At 32.5% G+C, this 18,455-nt stretch overlaps 1 protein-coding gene and 1 long non-coding RNA gene across 7 annotated transcripts in view; one reads left to right on the forward strand and one right to left on the reverse strand.

The window, feature by feature from the left end:
- Positions 1 to 690: 690 nt before the first annotated feature.
- LOC139856954 (putative 12-oxophytodienoate reductase 11) lies at positions 691 to 3,035 on the reverse strand. Its single transcript, XM_071845664.1, has 5 exons — positions 2,801 to 3,035; positions 2,530 to 2,670; positions 2,238 to 2,368; positions 1,521 to 1,694; positions 691 to 1,434 (listed from the first exon to the last, which is right to left on the reverse strand). The coding sequence occupies exons 1-5, from the start codon at positions 2,872 to 2,874 to the stop codon at positions 842 to 844; spliced, it is 1,113 nt and encodes a 370-aa protein (XP_071701765.1). The 5' UTR covers positions 2,875 to 3,035; the 3' UTR covers positions 691 to 841.
- Positions 3,036 to 6,335: 3,300 nt separating this feature from the next.
- LOC139857036 (uncharacterized) overlaps positions 6,336 to 18,455 on the forward strand; it is a 63,323-nt gene continuing 51,203 nt past the window's right edge. For 3 of the 6 annotated variants that reach the window (XR_011762308.1, XR_011762313.1, XR_011762312.1), the window contains exon 1: positions 6,336 to 6,871. This is a non-coding gene — a long non-coding RNA (uncharacterized lncRNA). Of the gene's footprint in view, positions 6,877 to 18,455 lie in introns of all 6 variants that reach the window. The other 3 variants (XR_011762315.1, XR_011762314.1, XR_011762309.1) reach the window with 3 other exon arrangements.

The following is an 18,455-nucleotide window of genomic DNA, read 5'->3' on the forward strand; positions in this document are numbered from 1 at the left end:
TTTAATCTAATGAACCATGCCCACTACAGAATTGGGTTGGGCTACACCTATAATCTTGTTAGGATACAAAATTCTAGTGATTCGTAGACATATGTTATGTGATTAGTTAGATGGTATGAGATATAATATCATCTCCACCCCTAGAATAAGCAAGTCTTTACCATTCCACACACACTAAAGTGTGTTTTCCCCAAACTCTCTCAAAATCATTGAGAGACTTGATGCAACTTGTGACATCAAGTTGATCATTATCGATTTGCTCGATTTGCTGAAGTCGTGGATTCAACCTTGATTGAGATTGAATTTATTGGCATTTAGATTGTCATTACAGATTCGATAAACAAGTGTTTGATTCAGATATGATCTTTTCCTGTTTTATTCATCTTCAACATCATCATAAGTGTTCATCATACATCATCATAAGTCATCATACATCATCATTCTAGCTCACTGTTACAATCGAATTTCATCACAAACACTGAATTGAAGCTATAATCTATGTTAATCAATTCTAATATACCATCTAACAAAAACCTCGTAGTAAGTATGTATATATTTGTGGATAAATTTGTATTGAATAAGTGAGTTTCTCTTAAAAAAAATATCCGTAAACGAATTAGTCTACACTTCAATTTCCATATACGTATAACAATAATCACAATATTTTGAAACAAATCATAGAAGTGAAACATAATCATAAATCATGGATCGTAAAAACGAACGTATCCATATATATGGAACAAGTAAGATCTAAAAATTAATGTAGCAAATAAACCAAATTAGGCGTTCAATTTAGAAGTAGGCTTTTACTTTTATAATACTTTAAATAACATCTTGAAACTCAAATAATGGTTTCAAGAAATGGATAATCCGTGTATCCAACAACCGGATCCGGCGAATAAAATGTGTCTCTGTTATGCTTATTTAGTTCCGCATCAAGCTCGAATCTCCTAGGCAAATCAGGATTCGCCAAGAACAAACGACCATACGCAACAAGATCTGCACGCCCTTCAGTAATCGCGTTATTACCATCCTCCCTTTCGTACCCGCCAGCTGCAATGAACGTACCATTAAAAGCTCGTCTCATGGGTCCCAAACTCACAACGCACTCGGTTCGTTCTTCCATAACTTCCATCCTTGGTTCCACCACGTGGCAATACAATATTCCGTATTTATTAAGTGATTTAGCCAAGTAAATTCCTAAAGCTTCGGGATTCGAATCCCCCGCGTCCATGTAATTCGAAAATGGTGAGAGTCTGATGCCAACTTTGTCTGGTCCGATCTCATTTGCGATGGTTTCTACTACTTCGAGTGCGAATCTGCAACGGTTTTCTAACGAACCACCGTAATCATCGGTTCGGTCGTTGACTTGATCTTTCAGAAACTGGTCAATTAGATAACCGTGGGCCCCGTGAATTTCAACTCCATCGAATCCTGTATTTTTTATTTTACAATTTAATTTCAAAATTGATTTATGGTGAAGAAGTTTTGAAAGCTCATAATCCTGTATAAGCACTTACCAGCTTCGATAGCGTTTCGAGCTGCCATTCTGTAATCATCAACGATTGGACGAATTTCGTCACTATTTAGCTTCCGAGGTGTTAGAAATTTAAACTCAACTCCACCATCGACTAGAGGACTACATTGTTTATCTGATGAAGAGACTGGTGCTTGTCCAACATTTGGTTCAAAACCTGTTTTCAGAATCATATTCAATATTTCAACTTCTATTTTTATTTTTTTTTATTTAAAATGTAAACCTACAATCTTTTTTAAAGGCAAGGTCAAAGTTGTAACCTATTTGGATTGAACTTGAGTCCTCATTAGAAATTCATAAACCTCAACTAACAAGCTAACTATTGGGGTTACTGTAAACCTACAGTCTACCTCACCTATTATGTATAGGGACGCATATATACAAATTATCGCGAATAAGACTCGAGCTAACAACTTGGTGAATCCAGTTATTTTAAAGAACAATAAAAACACCAAAAGAGTCATTAGCCTAGCAGTATCGAGGTAACTCTCCAAAGAGGTTGTGAGTTCAAGTCTATATGTGGACATTTTTATATATTTGTGGAAAAATTCTTGTTAGATATGTGAGTTTGCATTAAAGAAAAATGAAATAACGATACTGACTATTGCAATTCACTAATTAAGTATTATATCCTGATGATGTTTACATAGTTGAACCTTAGTTTTTATTTTTTAATAATATTAAGTAAAGGAAAACATACTTTGATCTGAAACCCTGCCAGGATGCCAGAGTTGACAAAAAAAGATACCGCCTTTTGCATGAACTGCATCCACAATTGGTTTCCAGGCATCTATATGTTCTTTTGACCATATTCCAGGAGTATTCTTAAAACTTAAACAAAATCAATGACTCAATTATTGTTATTTGCAAGCAATTAATATAGCTAGTTAGTAGCTTTCGTGTAACAACTAACAGTATAAGAATTTAGATGTAGTAAACTATAGTAAAGTAACTTAATAGATAAAATCAATTATAATTTTCAATATAATTACCCTTGGGCTGCACGAGATATGCAAGCGGCTTCAGCAATCAAAAAGCCCCCTTTGGTAGTTCGTTGAGAGTAATATAAGATAGCGTGTGATTGAGGAATACTATTGTAAGATCTAAATCTCGTCAATGGAGCTAACACAATCCTGTATAAATAAAACGATAGCAGAACGTCAAGATTTAGCATATAAATAAATGGAACTCAGCCTGGCGGTTAAAGGGGTTGATCCAACATAGAACCACCATGAACAAGAGAGTGAATAGGTTTAATTTTACCTGTGGGAAAGACGAATTTGACCCAGTTTGTAAGGGATTAAAAGGGGGATTTGGTCTGTATCTTTTCCTTCCATTGTAGATGATAACAAGTGTCAAGAAGAAAAAGTAACAGACTTCTTTTTGTTTTAATGTTTTTAGAATTCAATAACTGTAAACTTTAAGAAAAGTATTTGGTAGCCGGCAGGAGAGAGGTTATTGACATATTCCGTTGGTAGGGACTAGGTAGAATGTCAACATATGTCATGTCATGGAGGCGTCAGCAAATAAACCGAAATATTGAAACTAAATTGGCATCAGGACCGAAAACTGAACCGAAAGGGATTTTGTATCAGTTTCAGTTCCAGGAATCGGACGTTTTCGATTTTGGTACGGTACAGTACGGTTCCAGTATTTTTTTCGGGAAATCAATATTTGGTACCGAAATTTAAACATTCCAGATTTTATTCTTTATAATAGGCCCATATCATATAACTTATATACTCCGTAAAGATCTAGTTACCAATTAAGCTTTAACCTTTAATCCAACTAAAATTATAAATAATATAGGTATCTTTATCTCACGCAGGAAACTCCTATATATGTTTACATGAATTTTTGCCGAACTTTTTTGTTTTATAAACAAACAATGTATGCATTTATTTTTATAAGAAGTATGGTAATGTGGTTACATATAGTGATGTTTGTAAGTTTTGCCATTCTTTTCTTGTTTTTTTTATCTTGATTTGCATTTTGGTAGATACATTATGTCAGCCTTCATTTTTCAAAGCCTTTTTACAGGAACAAACCAAATATCCACTGTTTTCAAACTTTAAAACAACTAATATATATATATATATATATATATATATATATATATATATATATATATATATATATATATATATATATATATATATATATATATATATATATATATATATATATATATATATATATATATAGAGTAGAGGGATCAAATGAGAACTTTTTTGGTGTGAGAACTCTGAGAACTCAAAAATACACTGAAATTCGAGCAAAAAAGGGAAATTCGAGTAAAAATGAGACTAGGGCTAACAAAAAAAGGGGAATTCGAGCAAAAAATGGGAAGGACGAACAAAAACAAAACACGGCCGAACAAAAAAGGTGATAGTCGAACAAAAAATGTGATAGTCGAACAAAATGTGTTCTACATTTTTGATAGTCGAACAAAAAAATGTAGAAAACAGCGGTAGTCGAACAAAAATATTGATAGTCGAACAAAAATGTGTTCTACATTTTGGTAATTCGAACAAAAAAAAAGTCGTTCGTCCGTGTTTTTTTCCGACTATGGTGATTTTTGTTCGTCCGTGTGCTTTTTTTGCTCGCCTGTCTCCCTTTTTGTTCGAATTTCAGTGTATTTTTGAGTTCATAGAGTTCTCACACTAAAAGAATTCTCACTGGATCCTCTCCCTATATATATATATATATATATATATATATATATATATATATATATATATATATATATATATATATATATACTATGTAATCTAATGTGCATGAATTAATGATGCAATCCCCATCGAAAAAATCTACATTGTTTGGTACCTAATGCGTTTATACCAAACTTTCAAACTCGTGATCTTAATCAAACTTTCAAAAGAATCACATTAATGCAATTCATATAAGTACATTAAGTGTTACATTTTTATCATTTTTACCAAACAGGTAAATATCATACATGCAAATGAATCATACCACGTCACTCATATTATCTACACCATTGTCAAAAAAATGCGGTACTACGTGGGTAAAAACCCGAAAAATACCAGTCCCGTACCATTACTGAAACCGGTAACGTATTGAAATTTCGGTACGGTTTCGATTTTCCATTTTACCCAATTTCGGTACGGTACTAACCGGTTCCGGTACGGTTCGTTACGGTTCTGGAACCGATCTCATCCCTAATTCATGTGTTTTACATTTAATCATGTATCAAAATCTAATCTAATTTAGTTGAATTTATTTTATTTTTTTAACAGTCACATACAAAACACATATTAATCCACCAATTCAGTACCATTGACAACGACGACAACAATAACAATGAAAGCAACAACAACAACAACAATAAATGACAAAAACAATAATAATAACAACAACATGATAGAATCAATCATAATACAGATGGTGATTTTATTAATGCGTCGCTCGATTTGTATCCAGATGTTGGTACGTTGAAGTCAATTGGAAGGTAAATTTCAAAGACCGATAGTAAAAACCAAAAAGGGACTCAGGCGGCGGTTACAAAGGGTGACGTGTGACGGGTTCTTTGTTTAGTTCTTTTGCGGTCTCGAATGTGGTATGTTAAGTTTTAATGATTTGTTCAATTCGGATAGTTTTAGTGTTTGTTTTGTAGTTATGTCCGATGTAGTTATTGTTTGGTTTGTGGAGCCTCGGTTTTATCATTTTTAGATTTCTATTCTCGAAGCTTGTCGCATTCCTTTGTATTCTCAGTTTTTGAGGTGTTTTCATTTTTCGCGAAAGTGTCGCTGTTATAAAGTTTTCGTTTTTGCCAAATAAGTAGCAACAGCAATTTTATATATATATATATATATATATATATATATATATATATATATATATATATATATATATATATATATATATATATATATACACACACACACACACACACACACACATACAGTAAAACCTTTATAAATCAATAATGTTGGGACCGAAAATTTTTATTAATTTAGCGAGATATTATTATATCGATAAATTAATAAACTATTAATGTAAAAAATTGGGTTATATTTGTGAGCAACTTTCAAATTAATGCATTGACATTTAAAATTATCATGTCCGTTCACTTTACATATTTGAATAAAACATAAACAAGGACCTTCAAAATTCTCATTTACGTACATTCACACATTAATGAACTTGTTAAGTTTAATGTACATAGATCTAGATTGATCACTCTAAAATGTCTAATGATAAATCTTAAAATCACATCAACTATGGTTTCTAATCTAAAAATGAGGACTATAGATTCATTTTTTTACTAGAAAATCCTAGAATTTGGAAATATTTTAATAATTATTAATTTATAGTTTTGCTTAGACCAATACAATTATAATGGTATTTCAAAAACAATTATTATCTTATTATTTTATCGATTGGGTCCAATTTTGTACTGGTCCCAAGTTGGGACCGGATAAATCTTTAATTTTAGCGAAGTTATTAATTTATCGAGTATTAAATTATAGATGTTTTAATATATATATATATATATATATATATATATATATATATATATATATATATATATATATATATATATATATATATATATATATATATATATCTTATAATCTTATCTTATCTCTTCTCTACCCTTTACAAACCATGTGGCTTATTGCCACATGTCACACAACCCATCATTCTCGCTAAATAAAATCCACGTGGACACCTCCATCAATTAGAAAAAAAAAAAAAAACATCGCTACAATTAAAATCTATTTCTTAAATATATATAGGAAAAAACCAACAATTAAAAAAAAAAACTGAACTCTCTCTTCCAAATTCTAACAACCATGATATTTTCACCGGCGATTATTGCCTCTCCGGCGACCGTAATAGAGGTTGCCACTACAACAAATTTAATCACTGCAATTTTACGAACCGAACGGTACCAATCATTATGTGAAACAGATCGTAGATATCGATTAGTCTTTTGCGCATTCAAAATTAGGGTTCCACATGAACGATTAGATCCACCAAAAAATCGTGACTCATTCAATTGATAGTTTTCTGTTTGTTTATCACTATCGGTTATTGGTATACCATGGTCACACAAATCGTATTTGTTCATCGCCGCTTTAAATTTACGATTTGCCAAAATCAAGTTGGGATTTGGTGATCAGTCACACCATTTATGTAACAGGTATTTATTTTCTTGCTGATTGTGAAGAATCGACTCTAATTGTGGCAGAAATTAGGGCTTTAGGTGATATATTGCCAACTCATGCTACTGCTGTTGCAACTGTTGTCATCGGAAAATGTAGGTGTCATGTGAGTCAACGCAAATCGTCGTCATCGCTGTTGGTAAAGTAATAAATATCTTACTGTTGTTTTTAAATATTCGTTATGTATTTTTACTTACAATACACAATTTTCTTATAGCAGAGATTGTGTGTGGTTTTATAATGTGTTTGCTGGGATTCAAGTTGCTACTGTCTTATAGTGTTTGTTTATCATTATAATTGTAGTTTCTGATTTCCCTTTCATGTGTGTTTTTTTTTTTTTGGCTATGTTATTGCATATTTGTTAGTCATATATTTTTTTGATTTTGTTTAGTTTAGATTTATAGTCGTGTATGAAGCTAAATGTAACACCCCGTTTTCCCGTGCGCTTTTAAAGGTACGTACTTAATCAATAGTACGCTTATAACTTGTTCGTTATGTGATTAAATGAGCTACGGGGCTAGCTGTCGTATAAGTGTATATGTATGTATATATATATATATATATATATATATATATATATATATATATATATATATATATATATATATATATATGTTTGAATGCGTGCGTGAACGTGTTTATGAATGTGTTGCGTTGGCGTCGAGTCGTGTGAGACCTAAGGTCGAGGTTTAGACGTGCATAGGAAGGGTGAAAGATGTTGTGCTTGTTGTTTGAACCTTTGATTTATGTTAAATTGTCGAAGTGATCAGGAATAGGCCAATGCCGCGCCGCGAGGAAAGGGGCCGCGACGCGACAAGCAAAGCAAATCCAGATCAGAACATGAGTTAAGAAGGGTCGTTTTTCCTTCTTTATGTCGCGCCGCGACAAAGGAGCCGCGCCGCGGCACCTCTGCAGTTCTGACTCCTTTTTCTGCGATTTAAAAAGGGTTTTAGGGGTAGTTTGGTCTTTTTGCATGTAGATCTGATGGGAGCCTTTAATACCAACCACTTATCCTCTATTACTCATTTCTTTTCCTTTTTCTTTCACAATTTCCTCCCAAAACATAAAACCCACTTAGATTAAACTTAAGATTTGGAGGTGAAGATTTGTGAATCAATCCTAGGAGTAAGAATTAAAGTTGTTCTCCTTGTTATTAGCTACAAGTGGATAGTTTTGGTAAGTCTCAACTCTATGTTTCGAATTTTAATTGGTTTATGCTAGGGTTTGTTCATTTGGAACTTATGTGACCCATTTGGGGTTAAAATGGGTGAACTTGGGTTGTGTTGATGAAAGGAAACCCTAAGTAACTATAATCTAGGGTTTGGACTTAAGATTTGAAGTTGAAAGTGTTAAATGGGTTCTTTGTCACTAATACACTTGTTAATGATGATGAAAATAGTTAATGAACTAAGTATGTCTAGTTTGTGAGTCAAAGTGTTAAAATGAGTCAAAATGGGTAATGTTGACCTAGTTTGGGTGAAATGGGTATGAATTACCCTAGGTTATGCTAGTTAATGTTAATAGACTTTAAATCACTAGCTTTAGTGATTTAACATGAGTCTTGGCCATTTATGGGCGGTGTTGGGTGTAAGTGAGCTAATAAATGCTAATGGGTCATTAATGCTCGAGAGTAGGTAATGTGGTAAATGCCATTAGTTGTGTATTGAATGTGTACCTATTTATTAGGTACTTTGCTCGAAGTATACGGAAGCAATTAAATCATCACCGAAGTGTTAAGGTGAGTGGAGTAATTATACGTATGTGTATATAGCGTATTTATTTGTGAATGTTATGGTATGAACCACCGAGCCGGTAGTGCCATAACATGTGTGGGATAGGATGTGAACCACGAGCTGGTAGCATCGAGTGTGAACCACGAGCCGGTAGCACTATAAACTAAGATGTTAACCACGAGCCGGTAGCATCGAGTGTGACCCACGAGCCGGTAGCACTATAAACGAGTATGACTCAAAAGCGTATGGTGTGAACCACGAGCCGGTAGCACCATAGCGTTATTGGTTAACCATATTGAGATTGTTGTTTTGTTTAGCATATAATATATATTGAGTTGAGTATATGCTAATGAAGTGGTGTGATAATGTACGACTTGTTAGTGTTACGAGTATGTTGACGTGCTATTTGAGTTACAAGTTCGTATGAGGTAATTGGTATTGTGATTGCAAATGGATAGGTTATATATATGTATGTATAATTGTTGCACTCACTAAGTCTTGCTTACCCTCTCGTTGTTTACCATTTTATAGGTTCCGGCTTGGACAAGGGTAAGGGCATACGTTTGGACTAGTGGTCTCCCGCTTATGTTGTCAGGGGGTGCTTTTGGTGTTAGCTTTTTGAAGTTGGTCTAACGTTTTGGATAGTTTAGCCCCAAACCATGCTCGAGTGTCGTTTGGATTATAAACTATCATTGTAGTGGGTCAAACTTGTATTAAACTTAATTAATGGCCTTCGTGCCTTTTGTAAACATTTAAATTGATGTACGTTTAAATGGAACTTGCGGAATGGTTTACATATTTAATTGGCGCGTAAATGTGTATTATATATAAAAAAAAAAATTATCGTATGGAATACGGGTTGGGTTGTTTCAAGTGGTATCAGAGCATGGTCTAAGGGATTTAGACGACTTGAGATAGGTGCCTAGACTTGGGCTTTATTGTGTGAGCGCTTTATGCGGGACTTGTAGGACTTTGGGTCTAATTGGGAATTGTTAGTGCTTTGGTTTATGTGAACTAACCTTGTACTAATTGTTTTGTGTTGTGTTTAGCAATCATCAAGCAAGACGGACGTTGTACTAGCGAGTTAATGCGACGTGCTCGCGTAACAACGATTAGCTACCATTGTTACGGGTGCAAATCGTGTCAAACGAGTAATGTACGACGATTGTTGAGCAAGATGGGGTAATGTGGTACGCATGTATATACTTACGTGTTATGCCTTTTCGTTCATGGTTTAACCTTTTCCGTTTTATAGAATCAAGACGAGAAACGGACACAATAATGATATCGGTGGTACAAGCGAGGACCCCGATTTCACGGCCAAAGTTGAGGCCATCTTGAAGAACTACAAGGAGGATTTTCTTGTTAGCGTGAGAAAGGTTTTCAAGGAATCGGTTGACGAGAAAATAACCGATTTGATTAATGAACGAATGAAGGCCACTGTCGATGAGGCTCTTGAAGCTATAAACATTTATCCTCGCGGTGAAGGAGGTGAAGGAAGACAGGACTTCCACTACAAAAATTTCAAGGATACTCAACCTCCGATGTTTAATGGGGTGAGGGATCCATTGAAAAGCACTTGTTGGATTTCCGATATCGAGGGGGCGTTCCGTACCGCGGAGTGTCCTCCTGAGAAGAAGACGGGGTATGGGTCTAGCATGTTACGTGAAGAAGGCAAGTTGTGGTGGGACGATAAAATCAATTTATATGGTAAAGAGCAATGCATGAGCTTGACATGGGAGGAGTTTAAGAAGGAATTCTTCCAAGAATACCGAACTTCTTCTGACCTTGATAGAATTCGGGACGAGTTGCATCATTTGCAACAAGGTTCGATGGACTTGGTTACTCTCAAGTCTACCTTTTTGGCAAAGACTCGCTTTTGCCCGGAATATGTTGGTGACGATCACAAATTAATGAAAGATTTCTACCGTACTTTAAATGATGAGTTGAAGGGTAAGATTAGTCGGGGTATGGCTAAGTCTTTTGAGGAGTTGTTTGAGTTGGCTCGGGGTTTTGAGCCAGAGGTTCCAAGGAAAAGTGATTTCACTTTTTCTAAAAGAAAGTTTGAAGGTTCGAGTCATTCGAACTTTTCCAATAAAAAAAACAAGAAAGGCTCCGAAAGCATTAATAGTGTGAAGAAGGGTGCTTTTGGGGGTTTCGGGCCCACGTGTTATAATTGTAATCAAAGAGGACACATGGTCCGTGATTGCACCAAGGCGTCGACCAAAGTCACTTGCTTTAATTGTGGTAAAAAGGGGCACAAGAGGCCGGAATGCCCCGATTTGAATAATGATCATGCTAAGAAGTTAGAGAAGGCGGCGGGCACGGCTAGGGGTCGCAACTATTTGATGACCAATGACGAAGCCAAACAATCAAACGAAGTAGTCTCAGGTACTTTCATGGTTAATTCTAATCCGGCAAGGATACTTTTTGATAGTGGTGCTAACTTGTCGTTCGTGTCACCAAAATTTGTGCCTAAACTTAATAAACCATTAGCTAAGTTGAGTCGTCCGGTAGAAGTAGAAATAGCAGACGGCAAGACGGTGTTAGTGGTTGATGTGTGTAATAATTGTGATGTTGTTTTTGGTGCCGAAAACTTTAAAATTGATCTCATCCCTATGACTTTGGGCGATTTTGATATCATTGTTGGTATGGATTGGCTCGATCGTAATAGAGCCGATATCGCATGCCATGAGAAATCTATTCGTGTGAAGACCCCTAGTGGGGGAGAGATAATTATTCACGGTGATAAACGGAGGAGACTTGTGCCGATATGTTCTTTTGCACGGGCACGCCATTTTCTTGTTAGTGGTGGCATGTGTGACAACCCGAAAATTTCCAATCAAATTTAAACTTTATCTTTATATTATTCCGACACGATAAGCAAAGTTTGTTAAGTTAAATCTCAAGAATTTTAAACTGTGTTCATACATTCATTATAACCTCGACCAAATTCCGACGATTCATGAACCGTTATATATAAATAGATATGTATATATATGTATATATATATATTATAACTTGAGAATATTAATAAAGTATTAAACGTATATTACTTTACACGAACGTATTTGTTTCAATATGTTTATCGATGGAATTAGAAGATAATATCAAATGATTGATTTATCAGATACATTGTGATATGATTATGGGTCTATGTTATGAGGTCCACTGTGATTTAAGAAATCTATTCTTTTTGACAACATTCGGAAAATGGTACAGTGATTTATAAGTAAGAACGTGGAGTGTAAATAACTTAGATGTTGGATATCGACAAGTTAAGTAACTCGACATTTTTCATACGTTTATTTAACCTTTGGACTTTATCCCATGCTTCACCAACAGACCGTAATTTAAAAACTTGAAACCTATTATGAATATATATGATTCTACTTTTCTAAAACGTTTTATGATATAACGATATCCATTATTTTAACCTTTTAACAAAATGATTCTTAAATATATTTAGTTTTGGAAAACAAAATTATCATATTTATTTGATTTATTTTCAAACGTACAAAAACGTTTTTAGTTTAAAAAGAACTTTATTATTAAAACGTATATAACTTTTATAAATATCTAGAACCACTTTTGACAACTCATTACTTAACCAGTATGATAAAGATAACGATATTTATATTTTATTTTTTTAAATATAAATAATGATTTAAATTAATTTTATATATATTTATACGCGTATTATACGTACATAGTTTTATACTTTTACTATACTTTAACTTTACCTTTACTTTACTTTTACTTTACTTTAACTTTAATAATTTACTTTAATAATTCATACTTTAATAATTCACTTTAATAATTCATACTTTAATAATTCACTTTAATAATTTATACTTTAATAATTCACTTTAATAATTCATACTTTAATAATTCATTTTAATAATTCATACTTTAATAATTCACTTTAATAATTCAAAAATCTATTATAAATAGAATTCAATAGGTTTCATTATTTCATAGAAACTTGAAATATATTTCTCTAAACTCTCTCAATCGACTTACATATATATATATATTTACTCAGTATTATTTCAAGATATTATTAGTATACATAAAATACTACGACGAGGTCATGAGCGTATTATTTCAAAATGGATTTTTCGAGCTGGATAGAGCTAAGGAAAACATGGGTTATAGCTATGGAGGTGATGGGTATGGTTCATGGGTATGGTTCATGGGTATGGTTCATGGGTATGCTCGTGAGGTCAATATAGTGTTTATCATTTCCGTTGCGTCTACGTACCTTTCCTGCAATATTGAATCTCAATATTGATACGTGAGTACTCATAATTTAACTTTTACATACTAATAGTGTATCCCTGACTAGTGCTCAAGTATTTAGGATTATGCATGCTTGTACTTTTGATATTGCCCTTAGACAGGTTAGGTTGAATATTGAATTAGTTACACTTGCGGTTGAGATAAGGTATAAGATATGCGTGTCCTTGGAAAGCTAGCGAAAAATTAAGAACTTTTCCTTTAGATATCGAATGGTTTCGATGAACGGATTAGAAGTTATAATCAATTGAATTTTCGATATTTTTATTAAAAATGATTATTATTATCGTCGTTTTTATCGTCGTTCTAGTTTTATCTTATTATTATCATTATTATTATCTTTATCAATAAAAGGGATTTATCATTAAATTGTTATTTTTTTTATTTATTACTATCGTTATTATCGTTAAAGTTATAATTAGTATTATTATTATTATCCAATTATTATTATTATTATTATTATTATTATTATTATTAGTATTATTATTATTATTACTATTATTATTATTATTATTATTATTATTATTATTATTATTATTATCATTATTAATATATATATCATTATTTAAAAATGGTTATTGTTATTGTTATTATTATTATTACTATATTATCATTAGGATAATTATTAGTATTATCGTTAGTAATTTTATAGTAACTATCATTATTAATATTAGTGTAATTAAAACAAATATTTGTAACACCTAATTATTTTGATTACTATTATTATCATTATTATGAACACGATATAAAAGACGATTAAAAGCTATTAAACGAAACGATTAGGAATAAATGAGTAAGAGTATCATGATGAAATTAAAATATTATAAGATATTGATTTAGATAAAATTATCGTTCTTATTATTTTTTATCATTACTATTATTATTAAAAGTATCGTTAGTATTAAAACTATCATTTTAACAAAAATTATCATTTTAATAGAAATATCATTGTTACTATAAAATATCATTATTGTTATTATTTTAAATAGAATTATTATTTTTAAAGATAATATTAAAAATTATCGTAAATATTAAAGTTATCATAATTAGAATTATCATTTTATCATAATGTCATCTTAGTAATTATAAATATTGATATTTTTATAATAAGAATTATTATTACAAAATAATACAACTTTTACTTACTATCATTATAGATATTATTTTATCAAATAAATATGTGATACAAACATATTTTACTACGTGTAATAACTTACTTTAATAATATCTATCATATTATCTTTATGATATTAAATGAACCCTATAAATTTTATTACTTAATATATATAAAAGTATATTTTATTATATAAATTTAATATAAAATTTTATTTATTAATAAATAAATTATATTATTTACTCTAATAAAATTTTTAAAAATATTTAAAAATATAAAACGACGATATTTAAACTATATATTAATCATGTATAGATTTTTGGAAATTATTTTGAGACAAATTTACTTTTGTTGACTTTTGCATATTAGTCTCGAGCATTAGGATTGTGGTACACTATGACTTGACCTAATTTGTTAGACAAATATTGACCAACACATAAATATATATAATTAATTTAGGTTCGTGAATCCGAGGCCAACCTTGCACTTGTTCAATGACGTTATATGTATTTTTACTACGAAATACAGTATGGTGAGTTTCATTTGCCTTTTTACCCTTTATATTTTTGGGCTGAGAATACATGCGCAATTTTTATAAATGATTTACAAAATAGACACAAGTACGTGAAACTACATTCTATGGTTGAATTATCGAAATCGAATATGCCCCTTTTTATTAAGTCTGGTAATCTAAGAATTAGGGAACAGACACCCTAATTGACGCGAATCCTAAAGATAGATCTATTGGGCCTAACAAACCCCATCCAAAGTACCGGATGCTTTAGTACTTCGAAATTTATATCATGTCCGAAGGAGGATCCCGGAATGATGGGGATATTCTTATATGTATCTAGTTAATGTCGGTTACCAGGTGTTCACCATATGAATGATTATTTTTGTCTCTATGCATGAGACGTATATTTATAAGAACTGGAAATGAAATTCTTGTGGTCTATTAAAATGATGGAAATAAATGATTATGATAAACTAATGAACTCACCAACCTTTTGGTTGACACTTTAAAGCATGTTTATTCTCAGGTGTTAAAGAAATCTTCCGCTGTGCATTTGCTCATTTTAAAGATATTACTTGGAGTCTTTCATAGCATATTTCGAAGAACGTTGCATTCGAGTCATTGAGTTCATCAAAGATTATTATTAAATCAATTTATAGTTGGATAGTGGATATTATGAAATGGTATGCATGCCTGTCAATTTTCGATGTAAAGAAAGTTTGTCTTTTAAAAACGAATGCAATGTTTGTAAAATGTATCATATAGAGGTCAAATACCTCGTAATGTAATCAACTATTGTGAATCGTTTATAATGTATATGAACGGGTCCTTTCAGTTGGTATCAGAGCGGTGGTCTTAGCGAACCAGGTCTGCATTAGTGTGTCTAACTGATAAGTTGTTAGGATGCATTAGTGAGTCTGGACTTCGACCGTGTCTACATGTCAAAAGTTTTGTTTATCATTTCTAGTCAGAAATCATCTGCTTATCATCCTTAGGAAATTACTTGCTTATCATTATTAGTCTAAACACGTCTTGCTACATTAATTGCATGAGTAGTGTATAGACAAAATTCATATCTTAGCGTATCTGCTAAATCATATCTTATCGTATCTGTTACTTTAAACTTTGTCTGACATATTCCGTAATTCCTCCGTAATCTATGAAATCTTTTGCTCTATATATATAGATATTCTATGTAATTAGAATACCATTCGATAGCCGGAAAATCATTTCATATCGAAAAATCCTTTATTCAATCGTACTAAATGGAATTCGTCATTAGTTCAAGTTCCTCAGATTATGAAATGGAATCCCACTCAAGCTCCGAAAGCAGTGTGACCGGAATGGATCAACCAATCAGTCAACACCTATTCTGGATGAATTGGGGATGGGTTCGTAGTCTCCTCAATCATTGGAGACAAGAAGAAGGCGATCCTTTCCATCCACCACATTGCCCTCTTGACGAAGAACCTGAAGCACTTACCGGTGAACCTGTCCGAAACACCATTTTCTCTCTCATTTCCAGAGTATCTCGTCACGATTATATACTCCATCAAATTCTAGATTTTATTTATCCGCTCGTCCAAACTGACAATCACCCCAGTGTATTAGAAGAAGTCAATGAGCTTCACGCTCGGGTAGTGGCTTTGGAGAATATGGTGCAGAAATTACAAACACCAGTAGCAGCACCAGCAGCAGCACCAGCAGCATAACCAGTACCACCATCATCAACGCCAACAGTACCATTACCACCTCCAACCACAACCGAATCGTAAACCTCAACTTCACAATCTGTCCCACGAGCATCAACGTCATACGCACCATAGATATCAAGGAATACCAGCAACAATAACTGACGATGTATTAATTTATAACTTCATTGGAGAAACATTCCACGGAGATTATGTAATCTCTAAAGTCTTAGAGATTATCTAATCTAGCCCTAACCATAAATCAGTTAAGCGAACCAAAATGATAGAAGGAAGAGTAGAAACCCTGATAAAAATGGTGTGTGATTAACAAGCTAAACTTGTTTTACCAACAGCATCAACAGTACCGTCAGCGTCACCAACATCGTCAGTACAGTCAACATCAGAATCAACAACACCTATAACATCACAAACTCCGTCAGTTCAAGAATCACTGTGGACATCATTATGAATCAATAACGCGTATATTGTATCAAGGAGTTATGAAGAGTTAACTCATTCCCTCTGAAGAAATTATATGTATATTTTATATATACATATTTTGAAATAAAAATAAATCTTTCCGTGCTAAGCTATTGTGTGTGAATCTTAACTACTCGGTTAATTCATCTTACAAATATGCAATAATGTACGTCCTTCACCCGCAACTTAACCATCGTTAACTACAATCTCTGTCTCAATTCAACAAATTCCAATTCATAATAAATCAAGTATATATTTGATTTTACACTTTCATCATCGATGTAACCGAAACTTCTCAGATACCATCACTCGTACTTTGCGAAGTTCACAAGAATTTAACAAAAATCAACATCACGCCTCAACAAATAACGAAGTATTGATTCGTAATTTCAATATTATTGAAGAAATACTTATGTAATCTCTAAAGCCTTCAAGGGATTATTCAATTCTAGTTTCAACCGTAAATCGAATGAGTTTAATTTAGTATTAACTCATTAAAATTTATGTTATATCTGAGGAGAATATATACATATATATTTTCACAAAGACTGTAATAAAATTCTTATGTACAAAATATTAATTGTGAAATTTTTTAACGGGTAGGTAATACCCGAGAGATATATATATTCACAATTAATATGTTACATTCTTCGAATCTGATCAAGCAAATTATCAACTATACTTCCTACTTTCACAATAATATACATTCTTTCATAGAGATCAAAACAACCATACTCATTCAAACCCAATTACAAATTTTGATTTTGAAACCTCAGAATTCAATTCGAGATATAACTGGTATCATCACTTTTAGATTCCTACATCTTTCAAAGCTATCCTTTGACTTCAAAACTGTGTTAGAACATCAAATGTATATTAACGATTACAATCTGTGTTCAAACCCTTCGAAAATATCTGAAGACACTTCAAATAATGAGCAATCGAGATGATGATCCAACCACATACTACCCACAGTTAGGTACTTAAAAAGCACTCGAAACCAAAGTCATAATTCCACACATATCTGTGTCAGATTCTTTGGCATTTATTAGCAAAAATAACTTTGCAATTCCTTTTCAAAGTAGCTAGTTTTGTCACAGCTCCAGCAAGTCAACTTCGACTTTTCAGTCAGACTAACCTTATTATAACCTTGAGATATACACCATCGTTACCAGGGAACCTTTTACATCCCACCACATTATTAGCAGATGTACCAACAACTTCATTACCCTTTGACTTTAACCTCTTCAAAAAGTCATTATAGTTATTCATTGAAACCCTACCATTTACTCATTCGCATCTTGTAACAAGAATTGCCATACGAATCATCGGGAATTAGCAATCATTAATTTGAAATCTCGCAGCATGTCTACGCCAACAGTTATATGTGTACGTACAACGTCTATCTCCTGGACTTACATACTTTGAATGTGAAGTTTCTGAAAAACACCTTGAACTGCGAACTAGTTCTTGAAATGCTGACGAAGCAGCAACAACTGTAAACGATCTTAACAGTAAAAAGTTTGATGATAAAGAATAGTGTATTGGCAAAGCTCGGAAAAAGAGAAGTTTTGGAACTGGAAAACGGATTGAGCAAAGTATGAAAGAGGCTGTGGACAAATCACAAGGGCGAAACATGCCTTCAAAGAATCTAAATGATTCAGTACCTGCTGAAGTCATTAAAGGAATACCTTGCTCTTGACTCTAAACCCCTACGGACAATATTCTTCATCATCCTCTGATATTAGAAATTCTAAGATATCATCAAATCTTTCATTATAAATATCCTCCATATTTCTGAAGATATTTTGTTAATTATTCTTATCCGAAATCATTTACCTCTTCGCGCTATCTGTATTACATCATAAAAGAAACTATTTTAGTTTCTAAAT

The sequence above is a fragment of the Rutidosis leptorrhynchoides genome, chromosome 7, assembly GCF_046630445.1.
Source record: "Rutidosis leptorrhynchoides isolate AG116_Rl617_1_P2 chromosome 7, CSIRO_AGI_Rlap_v1, whole genome shotgun sequence".
Classification (NCBI taxonomy): Eukaryota; Viridiplantae; Streptophyta; class Magnoliopsida; order Asterales; family Asteraceae; genus Rutidosis; species Rutidosis leptorrhynchoides.